The 18,519-nt window shown below is 35.7% G+C and overlaps 1 protein-coding gene across 1 annotated transcript in view; it reads right to left on the bottom strand.

Moving 5' to 3' along the window:
• WDR19 (WD repeat domain 19) overlaps positions 1–18,519 on the bottom strand; it is a 69,483-nt gene that overhangs the window by 19,195 nt on the left and 31,769 nt on the right. Inside the window, exons 16-27 of the mRNA XM_011365760.2 lie at positions 15,502–15,649; positions 15,177–15,381; positions 12,769–12,928; positions 12,473–12,583; positions 10,302–10,411; positions 7,449–7,506; positions 4,582–4,722; positions 4,419–4,501; positions 3,844–3,927; positions 2,479–2,625; positions 2,037–2,161; positions 1–92 (exon numbers count right to left, since the gene is read on the bottom strand). The exon at positions 1–92 is cut by the window's left edge and continues 16 nt beyond it. Coding sequence (XP_011364062.1) covers positions 1–92; positions 2,037–2,161; positions 2,479–2,625; positions 3,844–3,927; positions 4,419–4,501; positions 4,582–4,722; positions 7,449–7,506; positions 10,302–10,411; positions 12,473–12,583; positions 12,769–12,928; positions 15,177–15,381; positions 15,502–15,649 — 1,464 coding nt within the window. The remainder of the gene's footprint in view (positions 93–2,036; positions 2,162–2,478; positions 2,626–3,843; positions 3,928–4,418; positions 4,502–4,581; positions 4,723–7,448; positions 7,507–10,301; positions 10,412–12,472; positions 12,584–12,768; positions 12,929–15,176; positions 15,382–15,501; positions 15,650–18,519) is intronic.

Here is an 18,519-nt window from a genome sequence, read left to right as displayed (position 1 = left end):
CAAGAAGAATTTTCCAGCCTGAAAATGCCGTTTCTCTCCTTCAAAATACAAGGCAATGCTTTGATAGTCTTCATTAGTAGTGTCTTCAGAACCTACAACAGAAGTTCATTGAGTAAAGTATCTCAGAAAAACTTCTTTACCTTTTATTGCTAACCTGAAAATAAGATCTAAAAATAGGTGATCCAAAAATAGATAGTTAAAAACTTTTAACAGCACATATCGATGTTATTATCAATGTCTGCTTTCATCACAAAGCACATTCGTTGTAATTATCTCACGTATCAACTTTGTCCCACCTTTCCAGTCTAAACAGGAATGAATCAGGAGAGGAAATTATGAGGCTCTGTGAGGATCGAGGTTACGGTTGGGCATTACCCCCAGCAACTTTTATCATCCTTTGAGAGCCTCAATCTTATTTCCTAAAACAACAGGAACAACTATGACTATAATCTCAGCCATGATTTGCCTAGAGTTCCAGAACAATCAGAGGCAAAGTTAACCATAACACAAATGTAATCCAGCTCCCTTTCTCAGCGATGCCTAGTTTAAACAATAGTCTGTGTTTGTCAGAAAGTAAAGAAGATGGTCAATAGATGCTACTTAAAGATAATTACTGTTATTCTTTTGGTTTGAGGCTTAAATACATTAAGTGCAGAGGAAGAAGGACCCTAAAGCTGCTGAAGTTCCAATTCATCGTTTACATTAACCCATGGGAGTTGGAGGCCCAGCAGGATACCCATTATAACCAGAGCCCTGTGCCTCCAGCCCAGGGCAGATACGGACTTTATATGGGTAGAAAGGTGTGTATGTTGTTTTGGGGTCTGCGGGGGTGGGAGTGTGTGCATGCACGCACATGTATGTGTATGATACAGGGTAAACCACATCCTTATAAAATTAGAAAAACTCAAATGCTTTACTCCAATGGTAATTTGTAATGTTGGAACAGAAATGTCATCTGTCAGGTTAAACAGTAATAATTGTAACACTGCTTTTATCTGTACTTCCTTTTTTTATCAATAGCTCTTTATTTTCTTCAATTATCTGAGTGACTTCCTAAGATATTAGAAGATGCTTTTACTTCTTTTTTCCCTTGAAGACAAAATTTTTCTCATGAATCCTATCATTAATTCTTATGGTCATTTTGTGAATTTAAAAAAATAACATGAAAGGACAAATATTTTATGATCGCACATATATGAGGTACCATGAATAGTCAAATTCATAGAAACGGAAAGTAGAACAGTGGTTACTAGGGGCTGGAGGGAGAGGGGAATGGAGGATTACTGTTTAATGGATACAGAGATTTAGTTTAGGATGATGAAGAAGTTCTGTGGATGGATGGTGGTGATGGTTGCACAACAATGTGAATGTACTTAATGCCACAGAACTGTACACTGAGAAATGGTTAAAATAGTAAATTTATGTTATGTATATTTTACCACAACGACAACAACAAAAAAGCAAAACACCACCACATGTTATGTGTGGCCCAGAAAATGAAAATGTGAAATTATTTCGGTAGTTTCTAAGAATAACTGCAAACCTGGGAAGAAAACCTGTGAGCAGGTGTTCTCAGAATATAAAATTCTCTTTCGGACTTTCAAAATCTTTAAAAACCACATCTTCCGTACATCACTCTTCATCAAAGTAACCACAGATTCTTAATTTGTAACTCAATTTTTTTAATTTGTAAAAACATTTGCTTTTTCAAAACTCATTCTGCACATCCTTTCACCTTCATTTTGGAACCCTGCTTTACCACTGGTTTATCAGCAACAGGTTTTGGGAAATCTGGCCTCTCTTGGAAGTCACCAAAAACACCTTAATTTTTGAAAATGGTCATGATTCCATCTCACCTTTAAGGTGACAGTAGAGATCTTGAAATCTAACAAGTAACATATAGATATGTGTGTGTCTGTCTGTACAAATGGTGTGTATGCATGTGCTTGTGGGTATACCAATCTGATCATTAATCCTAAGAGTCAAAGTGTTTCTATGATAAAAATCTTTAAATTAAGGAACACAATGATATTTACCAATAATGTCTGCATAGATTTCCATTTTGTTGTGCTGCTGAGCCAGTGTGAAAGCTTCATTATTACATTTGGACATAACGAGAAACTGGATGGCAGATCCATAGTCACCTAACTGCAGGAAAAACCTAAAACAAAGTACTGAAATTAGCTCGACTCAATAAGTTTGTCATTTACAAAATAGTCTTTCTCGACCAGGAGAAACCATTTAACAATAAAAAATGTATTAAGTAAACCGCAGTTCTCTATTATATACTTATATTTGAAAAACATTCTCTCATATGTTAATCACAACTAACAGCCTTTGAATTTAAATGCTTAGACCTAACTTGAAAAAAAAAAGAATAAATGTTCCATTTGGATTTAGTTATTTGATAAAGGGAAGCAGAAGCTTTCTTTTAAGGCTAGGTTTTAGAAATCCAAAAATATCAATGTCTCATGTTACCTGGCTACCATTTTGGCTCCATCCAGAGACTGGGTCTCCCGGACAATACTGACAGCCTTTTCGGGGTTGTTGAGGTGATCCAGATAGATTCGGATGACACTGTTCCACTGTTTTGCATTCTCATAAGCCACAACTGCCTCTTTGTATCTATAAGAAATACTTGGTTCAGACAAACTTTCTTAATACTGTCACATTTGGGGGGAAAATGTCAGTAATGTTTGGGACACTTTGCTCTTTTATTGGTGGCAGTTTAATTTTTTTTCTTGAACTTCGTCTTTCATCATAAAGACTACCAGAAACCAACTCACTAAAATACGTTCTTTTTAGAGGACTGATAAACTAACAGTAAAATATCAATATTGAATTGTGTTTTCTCACCTGAACAATATCTACATAATATTTTAAATCTTTTTAAGTTTGAATATTATACTATTAATATAGGCTTATTTTAGAAAACACAAAAATATAAACTTTTTCACAACTATTGACAAAGCTTAACAGCGATTATAAAATCTTTGTGTGTTGACCTCTAGATGGCGCTCGGCTTCTCTTCAGCTTTTTCCAGTAGCTCTCCAGCTCTTTCCATTTCATCAAGACATTTAGTGTACATGTCTATATCCTAAGGTTCTTTTCTAAAAGTAAAAGGTATTAACCTTTCAAAATATCTTAATACATACTACCAAATAACTTTCTAAAAGCTTTAGAAATCAAAACTCCTATCAGTCATGTATAACAAGTGCATTTTGATAGTATGGTTATTAGTTTAAAATAAATCTTTCCCAATATGATCGGTTAAAAGGATACACTGTTGCTTTAATTTCATTACTATTAATGAAGCAGAGCTTTTTCATGTTTGCATGAAATGCGATTTCATAACTGTATTTCCTCCTCTCGGACTCCATTTCCTACTAGCGTTTTGAGTTTCTCATATTAAGTTGCAGGAGATCTTTGTATATTTAGGATATTAACTATCCATCCATCTATTGCTATACTTTAATATTGTTTTGCAGCTTAAAAAGTACACCCATAGGTATGGCATTCATGGTTCTTCGTTTTTTTTCCCCCTCTGCATCAGTAAAAATGACTATTGCTTAACTTCATTTTTATGCCATACTATATCAAAATTTCAACTTCTATTATTTAACCCTTAAAAAAGAGATATCAGTCTATATTTGAATACAAAGGACTGATTGAGGTATATAAAGTATGGGAAAAATTTACTAGTCGGGTACTTCAGGCTAGACTGGGAGTAAAGATTTTTTTCTGTCTTTCTCTGCTTTGCCTTTCTTAAAAGGTTGCAAATATCAACTGTTAATTTATCAAACATCACTTTAAATTTGTGTAAACTTGAGAGACTATACAAACCTTCCATCTGCTTCTTTAGCTTTAGCATACTGCGAGTGAATCTTTGGAGAAGAAACATGAGGCAGAAGCTCACCAACCTTTGCCCTAGAAAGGAAAGTTTAGGAGAAAAGTATCAGCACTCTATTCACTCCAACAGCAGGTTCCGACAATCAAATATTAGTTTGGGGGATTCAAAAAAAACCAAAAAACAAAAAACCAGTGATCATGATCTTTAAAAGATCTTGGTTCTTAGAGGTAAAAGATTTAACTGCTTTTTCTCCTGATCACCTCCAGCCCACCTCTGTGGGAAAATAAAACTTAGTTCATTAACTCTTTGGGGGCAATGGGGTTTTTTCACCCCAGTAACTTATCTGATCACGGATTTCCTCATATCAAACCAACAGAATGTGTTTTTCTTTAGAAAAAAAAAAACTATTAATATGAACTTGTCTAACAATAAGGAAAGGAGGTGGAGGGAAAGCCCAGACAGGGGAGCAGGATGGACAGGTAGGTGCAGCAGCAGGAAACGGGTGGAGAGATCACCTGGCCACATTCATTTCCACACCTGCTCAGAACAAAGTTCAGTAAATTCTTACCAATTCTTGCAGCGGATGTAGACAGATGCTGCTTTGTCATAGTAGAGACCTTTTTCATATAGTTGGGCTGCTTCTGAAAATTGCTAAAAGAATATGAGATTGTTAAAATCCTAAATTTGTTATTTATAAGACTGCATGAATATTTAAACATAGAAAAGCATACCTTCATATTTTCCAATATGGCCCCACAGTCTCTTTTGAGAACCCTGCTGGGATGCTTGAGGGCTTGGTTGACTCCTCGGCGAATGTCTCCCATTCTGATGGACATCTGGGCCACTCCAGCCAGACATACTTCATCATGTTCCTGTAATTATAAGGCAAATAGCTAACAAATCAGACCCTAACTTAAAATGCTGTATTTTAGCCAAACAATTTAAATCTAAAATGATCCCAAAGGTTAGGTTTTTTCATTATGTCTTTCAGGCAAATTTCAAGATTTTGAAATAATATTGAGTCTTTTTTTTTTCATCTGTTGCAAAGTTATATTTTTTTCTTCAGAGTCTAGATATTTTGTGATTAAAACCACACTTTTACTACCCTTTTCTTAATACTTTGTATATCTATGTATGTCTTCTTGGTATAAAATTTTATGTAAGAAGAAATATACTGGATACATAGCATAAATGCTATGAATAAAATTAAGAGAAAAATCATTTATTAAATGGAATATTTCTCTACTAGGCACGATTAAACAATAAAAATACTTTATTAATTCATTAAAAATAGCTAAAAAACTTTTCAAATCTGAACTAGTAAAATGTAATGTCAGATTACATTTTACGTAAAGCAGCATGTCTTGTACAACATTCCATGACAATGAAAATGTTCTGTATCTGCCCTGTCCTACAGCGTAGCTAACAGCCACAAGTGTCTACTGAACACCTAAAATATGACTAATGTGACAGAGAAACTGAACCTAAATGTTATTTAATTTTAAGAAGTTTAAATAGCTACATGTGGCTAGTGGTGACTGTATTTGATAACACAAATAAAGAATGAACTAAAATAGATGTAGCCTATTGACAAAAAAAAGGTCAAATACCCAAGATATAAATGATCAAGATGATCATGCAATTCATTAGAAAAACATACAATTAGACAATAAATAAAACATACCCAACTTATATGTTTGATTAATAATCAAACATATAAAATGAAATATCTTTTTTTTGCTGATCAAATTGGTAGAGAAAAAGCAACTGATAACATTCACTGTTGTTGAGACTGTGGGGGAAATGGATATTTTCATACATGGCTGATAGCTGTATGAATTACTACAATTGCTTTTGGAAAGCAATTTTGCAGTAACAAAAAGTTAAAGCACAAATTTTATGACCTAGAAATCCTACCTGTAAGAAGAATATGTCCTTCAGAAATACTATCTAAGGTAGTTAAACATACATATACTAGGTAGAATAGTCATTGTAGAGTTTTTAATAGAAACAGAAACAAAACCAATTGTAATTCAATAAGGGACTGGATGAAAATTTTATGGTGTAGTCATCCCCTCTTTATCTGCGGTTTCACTTTACATGATCAACCGTGATCTGAAAACAGGAAATGAAAAATTCCAGAAATAAACGATTCATAAGTTTTAAATTGCTGGCTATTCTGAGTATCATGATGAAATCATGGCTACGCTGTCGACCTGAGACGTGACCATCCCTGTGTCCAGCATATCCAAACAGTGGACGTTGCCCACCTAGTAGTCACTTAGTAAATGTCTGGTTATCAGATCCACTGTCATGGTATCCCAGAACATGTGTTCCAGTCACCCTTATTTTACTTACTAATGGCCCCAAAGTGCAATGATGCTGGCAATTCAAATGTGCCAAAGCAAGGTGCTTCTTCTTAGTGAAAAAGTAATAGTATAATAAGATATTTTGAGGAGAGACCACATTCACATATCTTTATTATAGTATACTGCTATAATTGTTCTGTTTTATTACTAGTTATTGTTATTAATCTCTAACTATGCCTAACTTATGAACTGAACTTTATCACAGGTGTGTATGTATAGAAATAACATAGTATATATAGGGTTCAGGATGATCTGTGGTTTCAGGCATTCGCTGAGGGTTTTGGAACACATCCCTGCAGATAAGAGGGGACTGCTGTACATCCAAACAATGGAATTTTAGAAGCTCTAATATTAAAACGGATTCATATGTATTGACTATGAAAGACCATGAAGCAAGCAAAATGCTGCTCTTCACAGAATGGGTTCTCAGTTGATCTTTGCTGAATGGAAATAATTTCATTTTTAGTAAAAATCCATATTATATACATATTTGTATGCTTAGAAGAGATGATAGTTGGAAATATATAAAATAATTAACGGCAGTAACCATTAAGGCACGTGGATGCAGGAGAGAATGCTGGATGCTCTCTTTTCGTGTTAACATACTTTGGTGATTTTTAAAATTAACTCTAATGAAATTGTATTATTTTTAATAAATATGCTAGATGTAAAACAAAATAAAAAGATTTTCAGTTTTTCCAAGATATCGCCTAACTTAAAAACATCAATTTTTATTGCAAAATTTAGCCTTTTGAGCTAAAATTCTCGGATGGGAGGATGGGTTGGAGTTGTAAGTAAAGTTCACGCTTACTGGATTCATCATAAAACATACAGCATGAGAGTGAAAAAGAGGAACTTTTATGGCCTGAGATTCACTTTCAAAGTAGTTACTGCAACTTTTTGAGAGTAAAAGGAAAAGCCTTAGAAAATCATAGCCAGTAAGTGGGAAGAGATAAAAATTTTACTCCCAACCTTAATAAGAAATTCATGTTTAGGATACAACGGAAAACATCTTTTTCAGACTATAAATATAATGTTATCTTCAGTTTTTAAGAGTTTAAAGTGTTTTTTAATGATTTAACTATATATCCTTGCAAAATTGTCAATAAACCGAAAAAAGGTTCACCTGCTTAGTACTGAATAAATACAATGCAAGCAACATCATGATGTTTTAAATTAACAACAAACCCAAAGATAATTATGCATATCTTATCTTTATTCAAGGTTACCTTATTATCACCTGTTATTCCCTTCTCATAATGAGCCAAAGCATTTACATAATCACCTCTGAAAGAAAAATCAGAGTGAATTTAAATACATATTTAAACATTTTATTTACATATACAAGATTTAGAAGATCATCTTTGTCACTGAGTTGCTTAAGATCACAAAAGATGTGATATACAACATGCACATGCATTCTTTCAAGTGCAGTCCATTATTTTGCTACTTTAAAAATACTTATGAAACTGGGTTATGCTAGACTGTAAGGTTCTAATTTTGTACTATGCTGGCATTTTGAGGAGCTACATTAAATTTTATGGGACACTTCTGGTTAATTATCTCCTTTGAGTCATACAAATGACAAATCATGTTTTTTCCAAAAACCCAATATTTATAAGTAGAATATGTATTCAGGGAAATGGGTAGAAATGGAGGAAAATGCTAGAGTAACAGTACTGAGGGCCCTGGTTCTTACTCTGACAAAAAGTATTATATATAATACATAAAATCTACTCCCTAATCCCATGACTGATGTTAACACAATCTGCATATCCAGAAGACATAAATTATCTCAATCATTTTTATTATTTGGGACAGAGTAGAACAGTGATTTGCCTAAGATCCATTTGGAGATCCATCTTCTTCGGAGAAACCATCTCCAGAATAAATTAATCAGCTATGAAAATGGCATTATTTGAGATCCATCTCATTAGCTTAGGCGAACTATTCAACCCCTCCAAGCCTCACTCAGTTTCCTCATCTTTTTGGAAGACAAGCTGTTCTGTTGATTGAGAACTTCGTTTTGGACAGCCCAGGGCTTCACAGTCAGCAATTTTTCTAAGTAGACATTTCTAATATTTGGACCCAATTACATCACAGCTACGCATGTCTCCTGACAAAGGAATGACAGTTCCTCCTTCAGTAACCCTAAGTTTTCCTTCGGCAAACCCAATTAGGAGATGCTAACTTAATATTTTGGAACCTCGCTTTACATTATTTCAGTTCATTCACCTTATTATTATTTTGGAACTCTTATATGGATCTAGCTCATTAGTCTAATCCTAGACTAGAGAGCTAACCTCTTCCACAGTTGAAAGAATGGTCCTGCTTTGACCTAATCAAGGTCTTGGATGCACAATGAAACAGACTTTTGGAACTAAGTACAGACCTAGGGTCTTAAGTGTCAAAATCAGCAGCTGGAAGCCACTGGGATGTTTGACGATGATGAGATATACCTACTTAGTTACTATTATCACAAGTGAAACTCTCTTGATTGTTGGGGGCTAGAGTATACTGTCTAGATCAGGCTCTAGGAGTCAGCATACTAACAGCAAAGAAAGTTTTGAGAATTGGTGGCTTTAAGGTCATGATGAGCAACAACAAAGCACAGGCTTTCAATAATGAAATGGTCTGAGTTTGCTACAAAAGTTTTGATTCCCAAGAAAGAAGAGAAAATCTCAGTTTTCTGCATAGTCCGAAGGTTTACTGGGGTATTTGTGCTGACAGAATATGGTGGGTCATCACCCAATGTAGGACCCCTTTCTCTAGAGCACGGAAATTTTGTACTCTAAGATCCAGTCACCCTCAAGTTAGAAATGGAGGTGCACTGGGGCCTTACCTTTTGCACTAAGATTCTAATTTGTCCTTTTTAATATATGTTATTTACTTTGTAAAGGGCAGAAATGTGACAAATTTAAATCAAGGTTGACTAAGAAGAAAACGTCTCCAAAAAGTTTTTATTTGGAGAAATAAATGAAAATTTTTAAATAAGGTATCCTGGTTACAAAGAGTACTTTTTGATAGAATAATTTCTACAATTATAATCTGTTTTTATATTCTCAATGAATCCAAAGTCTATGTGGAAAAAAAAAATGAAACTATATAAAAATTTTTAATCAAATGTTAGAGCTATATTTTCTTTATTCAAAGAATAATTTTTTTCCACATTTACTATTTTGAAATTGGAATGTGTCTTATAACGTCAAAAGAAATTGTCCAGTTGTGATGTAGTTGTCGCTGAAGATACACATGTGAATTTATATTTGCAAATAAATTATTCATTTATTGTCTCTGCAAGTATTTGCATTGGAACCATTAACCATGGCTGAATGTAAATTAAAAATGGATCTTGAATGCTTCTAAAATTACACTTTTATGCGGCACTGAAATAAAAATTATTTCGGTCTGTCAATTAAGACTATTAATAATTAAAACTGTCTAGTAATTAAAAGGATTGGAAAATTCAAAATCTCTCAGAATAGATTATGGCATTTCCAAAGGCAGGAAAGATTTGTGAAGCCTAATCATGCATCATGAAGGATCATTACTCAAGCACTGAATGGCTGCCTGTGAAAAGCTTCTGGCTTGGCTTTCAAGATTAATTGTCAAATTTTTATTCATATGCAACTCAATTTAAAAAAGAAAAACTACAAATTTAAGCAAACAGAAGTTATAGACCAAAACCCAGTATTTTTCACTATGCCTTGAAATTACACTGTAAATCCTCGAAGTGTTCGAAGAGGTCAAGATCATGAGCTTAGATTATGAAAAGCACTATGTCACCCTGATGCTATGCTAACTGTTGTTAATCAAATGTGATTCAAAATAACAACAATTAGATTCTAAATGTAGAAAAGGCTTAGACCCAAACTTAGACTTGAATGCTAAAAATGAAAGTGGGTAAATGCATGGATAAGACATCATTAGTTAGAAAAAACTTTTTTTTGGAGGTATAATTAATACAGCTTTTTCCCCTTAAAAAGCAATTATTAAATCAATGAGAGCCTTAAATAAGAGTTTAAAATTGAAGATATTCAGTACGTAGATCCTAAATGAAACATATATAGACGAGGACTTACGTGAATTCAAGCTGAATAGCATATTCTTTGGATATAAATGGTATTTGGTCTGGGGCTAAACGCTTTGCCAATTGTAGAGCACTGTCCCAATGCTGTAAATCCCTTCTCATCTATTAGAAAAAGAAAGATCTTAATTTTGAATGAGCACATTATTTTGCAGTCACCATCCAGTATTAGTTTTAATAAAAGTTATTACAAAAACTTATTGTTTAAAAGTGAAACTTGACCTTTGCAGAGATAATACATTACTATAGTATATGTTCTCAATGGGGGTGACAGAGCCTGCAAGGGGGTGAAAATGAGTCCTTGGGGAACAAAAACATCTGAGCTATTACAATGGTTTTGGGCCCTCCAAAATTCAATTCTACCTAACAAAATTTTATTTAGTATTTAATTTTTCTCAATAGGGAAAATTTTAATTGACTCAAAATTAATTAATTTGGTTGAATTAAGTTTAATTAATTTTTATTCTAAGAGGGGAAATAATTTTTTTTTTAAAGTTGAGAAATATTTTACTGTAGGAATTGAAGTTATTTTCTGAGAAAATCTGAAGCTATATCGCAATGTGAGTAACAGCAAATAAATAAAATGTGACTGTCCTCTCTGGCTCCTGAGGTCTTTTATCTGTGCCTGGTATATAATTCCAAATATTAACTGATTAATCAAGAATCTTTTTGAGTTCATTCCTTGCTTTATTCACGTTTTAAAAAGAATTAATAATGGCTGACATTTTTCAAGTGCTATTTTCCACCAGGTAATGTTCTAGGGCATTAGCTTATTTACTTTTCACAAATACGCCTTTTGCAATAAACCATTCTTGTGCCCATTTCAGAGATCCAAACACTGAGGCAAAAAGAGGCTAGTTTTATACACAAAGTCACATTGTTAGTATGCAGCAGAGCTGGGCAGTAGGGTTTTGCCTGATTTCCTTATCAAGCTAACTCGTCAGCCTTCGAAGTGAGGTTAAAGAAATGACAGGGTACAATCGTCCTTCTCCATTGTGAAGCCATCACCTCAAATCCCTTTCAGATCTAGTAGCACATGACAAGTGTCCATAGCTAAATGCAGAACAGCTAAGATCGCTTCTTGGCCCTCACTCGCAGTAGCCCTATTCCTACTTCAGTGCGTACCAATCCAAGTTCTGAAAGTTTCTCAGGGTGTCCCCAATTACCTCAAATAATATTGTAAAATTATCTAATTTTTTTCTTAGAACAAAATTATTTCACTCAAAATTTAAAAATGAAAATTTGCTACAGAACAATTTGAAAAAAGTAAATTGTGACATTAACAGCAGATACGTTTTCAAAACCACCTCCCATCTATAGCTGTAGAACTGCCAGTTTGAGGTGGAAGGTTAATGACATCGGCTACCATGTTTGTGTCTTTACTATTGAGCAGGCACAACTCCAAAAGATCTGATCTCATTTTTAAATCTTTACAATAACCCTGTGGGCTAGATATTGTTATCCCTACTTCAAAGAAATGGGATCTAGGGCACAGAAAGATGAAATAACTCGTCCAAGGTTACCCAGAGCTAGGATTTGAACCCAGACACGTCTGACTCTAAATTTCATGTTCTTAATCATTATTCCACACAGCCACTTCTCCCTTCTTCCTTGCATTAAACTAGGTTGTTCATTCGGTTCTAGTCCTTCCCCTACAATGCTCACCTCTGGGAAGCCAGTGATGGTACACTAGTCCTTAGCTCACCTCTTAATACAAGAGAATTTCATACAATAAATAAAAGATAAATGCGCCTCAGTTTTCCCATTTGGAAAACAGAGCAAATAAGTACCATCTCATAGGAGTGTTGTGAGGGTTAAATGCATTACAATATGTCAAGTGCTCAGAAAGTATCTGGCACATATGAGCACTCAATAAATGGCAGCTGTTTTTATTTGTATGTGTTTCTATAAGTTATAAAATCTATTTCCTCTGGATATTTAGACTATAAATTATTGGTAATATTACAATGCCATGCCTTTTACAGCTCTACAGCATGCAGAATGAAAATATTTTTTAAGTTAATGAGTACTCAGGGGTTTTTAAAGCTGAGGTCTAAATTCTGGGATGGGGAATGCACGTGATGTCTGGTGCCGAGACATTTTACCTATATAGAGGTGAGATCCCCCTTTACGTGCCCTTCATTTCCCCCCTATTTGCTGGCATACCTCCAGGGCAGCAACGGGACAGCTGGATGCAAGGTACAGGTCCTGAGCCAGGTTGAAATCATTAGAAAACATGGCAAGATGTCCTGCCAAAAGATTGTAGTCCTCTATTCCCTACAAAAAAAAAAAAAGTTTTAATGAGAAGAAATATAAAGGTTAAAGTTAAAAAAAGAAAACTGCTTATAGGAAGTGGTAATGTTCTATCAATAAATTTGTTTATGAGTTAGGTAAGATTAACTGCAGAAATTTAAAATGTTTGAATACCATTTAAACCGTAATTCTCATAAAATGTTGTTTACCTTTATTTGTTCCAAGGACATCACCATGCCAACATTGCCAATTGTACGATAAATGCGGATTGCAAACTCCACTTCCATGTGGTGTAGACAAGCTCTGGCCAACTCGTTCCAGGCAGCTTGGTCATTCAGAATCCTGCACATTTCCCAAGCATCAGAAAACCTAGGATTTGAGTATAAATCTTCATCAGGGAGCTCTACTTGCCCCATACTAGACAATTTTCAGATTACATAGAATCTAATGTTATGCCCCAGACAAATTTTGCAAAAATATTTCTAATCTGTAATCATTATTTCCAAGTTATGAAAAACTACATAAACTTTTCTCCCTTTTTTATATAGATGGTTTTTCTTAAATATTATTAATCTAAATCTACTCTGAGTAACCACCCTCCCTCATTAACAACTACTTCTATTTATTTATTTTTGGTTTACTTCACACAAGGTGTAAATTAATTTTGTCTTCACATTAGTCAAATAATATTAATACTCTGTTCCCATAAATTTGGCAGTGTAAAGCAGGGGCCAGCAAACTATGGCCCGCAGGCCAAATTCAGGCAGCTGCCTGTTTTTAAAAACAAAGTTGGAGTGGAATGCAGCTACTCAGCAGCACATTCGTTATGGATTGTCTCAGCTGCTGTCCCGCTACCACAGCTGACTTGAGTAGGAGTGGCAGAGACCCTGTGACTCTTAAAGCCTGAAATACATACCACCCGGCCCAGAACAGAAAAAGTTGACGACTTCCGGTTTAAACATGACCACAAATGCCAATTAAACTTCTGTGGAACCTTTAGATTAATAAATATATTACACCCATCCGTCTATTCACCTATGCTTTCTCCCATCCAACACGCATTTACTAAGCACCTATTATGTGTCAGGAACTGTGCTTGGAACCAAGATACAAAAATGAAACAGCCATTATCATTCAGGCATTATAATTGGGGAAGGTGGAAGACATGGATAAGCAAACAAATGACTGTAACAAGTACGATTCGTGCTTACAATACACGAATCCTTGTGCTAAGTACTTTGTATATGCTCTCTCACTACCTTCCCTAACAACCCTATCCACTATATGTTACTATTTCTCCTTTATAGATGAGGAAAGTAATGATTTGAGGCCTTAAAAGCCTAGTCCAAGACATGCAGTGGTAAGGGATAAAGTTCTATAAAACATAATATAGCTGTATCCTGGCTCTGAGTTAACACAACAGAAAGACTGCCAGTGGCTGGGGCTTCAGGAAAGGCTTCGTGTAGCAGGAGAGGGATCCACTGAGTGGTGGAGGAAGAGGAGTTACTAAACACAGACGGAGGAGAAGGGCATTCCAGGAAGAGAGAACAGCATGTGCCAAGGCAGAGAATCATGAAAAATATTGAATGCAAACAGCTAATGGAACAGAGAAGTGGAGGAGTGGGGACAGCTGAGACTGGCATTGAATCAAGTGCCTAGTATGTCAGGCCGAGGTCCCCAAGGAGTAGGGATTTCTTCCTAAAGGCGATGGGAAGTCCCTGAAAGATCTTCAGAAGTGAAACGAGAGGATCAGAGTCACCTTTCCAAATGCGTATGGAGAAAAGATGAGACTTATGAGGCTATCAGCAGAGGGAGCAGTCAGGAAATGGTTACCTTACAGTATATTCTTCCAAGAGAGGACCTAAGATTGGGGAATATGGGAGTCGAAAAGAATCTGGTGGGCGGCGGGGTATGTGTGTTAGGGCATGTGCATGTGTGATTAGGACAGGGGGAGAAAAGGGGACTGGGAAAGATGATGAGTTGCTTTAAACAGGGTAAATGTGAGGAACTCATGGACTCCTAACTGCATGTGACTGGTAGGCCATGGTAAATACAGGTTTAAGTTGAAGATGCACATTCTGGAGTGTCTCATATAGATGGTATTGAAACCATGTAAGTAGAGGAGACGCACTCAAGAAGAATAATTAGAGTGAGAAGAGATGAAGGAAGTTCATGGGCCCATCCCTGAGAAAGAGCAACATTTAAGAGATGGTCGTAAGAACGAGAACCTCAAAGGAATTGACAGTGGCCCTGGAAGGGAAAGAGGAAAAAGCAGGAAGAGGAAGTCTCAAACAAGGCAAAATCAAATTTTATTACGATAAAATTAAGATATTGTTGAAATAATTGGGTTTATTAGAATTTCACAATAACTGCACTATTTGGGTGATTAGAAACCTTTTTGTTTTGAAGGGGCTTTGCTTGGAATAAAGCACCGATATTACACCATGACTTCTTCAAGAATTTATACACATTCTCATATCCATTTCCTTATCTGAATCTCACAATAATCCTGTGAACTAAGCAAGGCAAATACTATTATCTCCATCTATTTTCATAGGTGTTGACCTTTAAAATCACAAAAGCAAGAAAGCTCCATAAGAAGTGTTTAAAACTCTACCTTTTTAGCATTAAAGTCTGTGTCAGCATTTGCCTCAGTTCATTAGGCGCCACATCTTTTAAATTGTCGAGGAAGCTGTGAGTGCCAAGGAAGATGTTGTTTACTTTTCCACTCTGTGTCTGGCAGGTCAGCTCTCCGTTATATAACAGCAAAGGTTTGTGAGAGAAGGGAACTTTGGTGCCACCAGCCAAAATGACCTTGGATCCTATATTATAAAACATTGTAATGCTGACAGCTAATACTTGGCACAAATGTCAGAAAAGAATTTTTTAATTTCATCGCAATGGAAATTTATCAACAAATGTACAAAAAAGTGATTAAGTACCTTGTATAGTGTCCTTGTGAAAGACATAAGTATACACCTTATCATCATCGTAAGCAATAAATACACCTTTATCCATTGGCCAGTTTTCCCAAAGAACACCTTTAATGGTTGGTGAAAAATCTGGAATCTCATAGGTAGCATCATTAACCTACAAAATAGGATTTATAGATTCGCCCTGAGTCTGTACATAAATCATTATCATTTGCCATGGTAGGAGCCTTTTAGCTGGCATAGCCTATCAACCCAACAATGCTGCAACCATAACAGGAAGGAAAGTTCTTTTCCCATTCCTACAGTAGGCCCGGCTTGGGAAAAAAAGCAAAAACAATAACAAAAAACTAGTTACATGGCAAATCAAGGGTTTTATCTAAAATTTGGTGAATCTGCAGGAAAAACTATAAGCCTGGACACAAAGCTTCAGGTTAAGGAAAAAAAGAAAAGCTGAAGCTGCTCACAGAAACTTGCAAACTGTGAACACTTGTGTTTAGAAATTTTTCCATAATACCGGGCATAGACATGCTCCAACTAGAGGAGAAATAGAAATTAACTGATACATAATTTGAAATTTAAATAAATTCCACTGGTATGTTTTATTTCAAAAACTTCTCTACAATCCATTCTAACAAACATAAAACAAAAAATATTACTGTTAAACAGTAATAGAAGCTGTTCAAAAAATCGATCCACATATTCCTGTGAACTCAGGCAGATAGGCTTCTATATATCCTGAATGTGGAGCTGAGAAATACCTGCTTTCTCCCTAGTCTATCTTCCTCTAAAAATAAGAATGAAATATAAAATTCCTGCAGGTAATATCTAATACTACAGAGCTGTGCTGTCCAGTACAGTAGTCACTATTTACTATCCACACGTGGATACTGAGCATTGAAATTTGTCCAGCCCACACTAAGATGTGTACAAGTGTAAACTACACATTGAATATCAAGTTTAGTATCAAAGAAGAGTGTAAAGCATCTCGTTAATAATTCTTTATATAGAATACATACTAAAAGGATAAGATTGGGTTAAAATAAATATATTATTAATTTCACCTGTTTCTTTTTACCCTTTAAAAAAATATGCCTAGTAGAAAATTAAAAATTATATATGTGCTTCAAATTATATTTCTCTTGGATAGTGCTGCTTACCAAGTACTGTATGAATTACTTACATATGCAACTCCATTTAATTCTAACCTCACACTCTATAAGACAGGTACTATTATTATGCCCATTTGCAGATGAAGAAACTGAGGCACAGAGAAATTTGCCCAGGCACAAAGCTCACAATTTGAAGAGCCAGGATTTGAACCCAGAAAATGTGGCTTCACAGCCTGTCCTTCTGACCATCCTGTTATACTGTCAGTTTATGAAGGTGACCACACCACTGCCAGGAGACTGATGGCAGAATTTTTTTTAAAGCATTGTTTATTATGTGGCAGACACTGTACTAAAAGCTTTACATGCATCATCCATTTAATTTTTTATACTACAACCTGAAAAGTAGGTGCTAGAACTGAATTCATTTTATAGATACGCCAACTGGGACTCCAAACAAAGTGAGAGCCCTGGAGGAGGCGACCCTGGGCTCGAACAGCTGCTGCCATTTGCTGGCTGTGTGACCTTGGACAAGTTACTTATCTTTTCTATGCCTTAGTTTCTTCACCTATAAAATGGCAATAATATGAGTATTTATTATTGGGGCAGCTGTAAGGGTTAAAAGAGATCCCTGATATACGTAAATATGACTCAGCACAAAAACATGAGTTATTATTATGAATCTTAAATCCAGGTCTGTCTGTCTTCAAAATCCATGCTCTTAACTACTACGCTATACTGCCTCCCTCAAGGACAACATGTTTATGAACTTCCTAGAACAAGTACAAGTCATCTTTTATGGGCATACAGGGAGTGATTGGGCATATAGGTTGTTTTATTAGAGCATATGTAAGAAAAAAGTCATTTCTCTCAATTCTAATGTATATGAATCACTTCTTTAATATCCATATAGTGAGGAAAAATAGGCTGAATAAATATACATATGAAGAAAAATTGCAAGTAAATATAAGAATTTAAAAGAGGAATAACTGTTGTCTGAATAGCTATATATTTTCATATGTGTACATGATAGGAGCGATGTTTCTCTCAAATTTTTTGAAATTAAGTGGAAAATTAAGCTGCTATAGGTGCACACTATAACAGGGTGGGGTTAAAATCAAAGGCCCGGCACTCTGGTCAGGAGCCCGAGGGTCTAAGCACAGCCCCCTCCCACGTCTGAGGCTGCGGGGAAGGCTCTGCACCCCGAGCCCCCCTTCCCCCTCTTGCCAAGCGGGCCTCACTCATAGAAAAGACTCAGAATTACTTTAAAGAGGGATTTATTCCTGTGGGCACCCTCTGATGTCTTGCCCAATCCCCTAAAACTCTAACCTACCAATGAGATCTTATTTTGGTAAAAGCAAACACCCATCCCTGCTTGGGTTAAGAGAGCCTATGCTCTCATGGAGTCATTCTTTTGTGTGGACTTGGTTTTACCAGGGTGTTTCTTCTCAACACCTGAGTTGCAGGTCAGATTTGGAATGGTGAGTGGGGATGAGCAGCAACAAGTGAGACGATTCTGGGTCTTGAGGGGTTTAAAGGTGGTAGAGAGGTAGAGAGGGCAAGGCTTTAGCTAATGCCCACTAACTAGCCACCCTGTGCTTGATAACATGTTTAGAAAACTCATCCCGACTCCATGAGAACGGTCTGCTGGCCTCTAACAGAAATTATCAGGGAAAGAAGAACTAAAAGGAGAAAGAAAATGACAGTGCCTTGTTGGGCAGGTCTTCCTCTTTGCCCTGTCCCTAACAGTCAGACCCCAGTGCTGACTCCTGTCAGATACCAGATTTACCTCCGACAGAGCAAGGCAGCTCTGTACGTGATTGAGTTTCCTTAAGTAGAGGGAACTCAGGGTTTTCTTTATATTTAGGTGATTCTTCCTCATTTGTTTTGTGATTGGGAGAGAAATGGGTTGAGAACTAGC

This window comes from Pteropus vampyrus, unplaced genomic scaffold, assembly GCF_000151845.1.
Source record: "Pteropus vampyrus isolate Shadow unplaced genomic scaffold, Pvam_2.0 Scaffold5, whole genome shotgun sequence".
NCBI classification, from domain to species: domain Eukaryota; kingdom Metazoa; phylum Chordata; class Mammalia; order Chiroptera; family Pteropodidae; genus Pteropus; species Pteropus vampyrus.
This window is presented reverse-complemented; position numbering and strand designations above follow the sequence as displayed.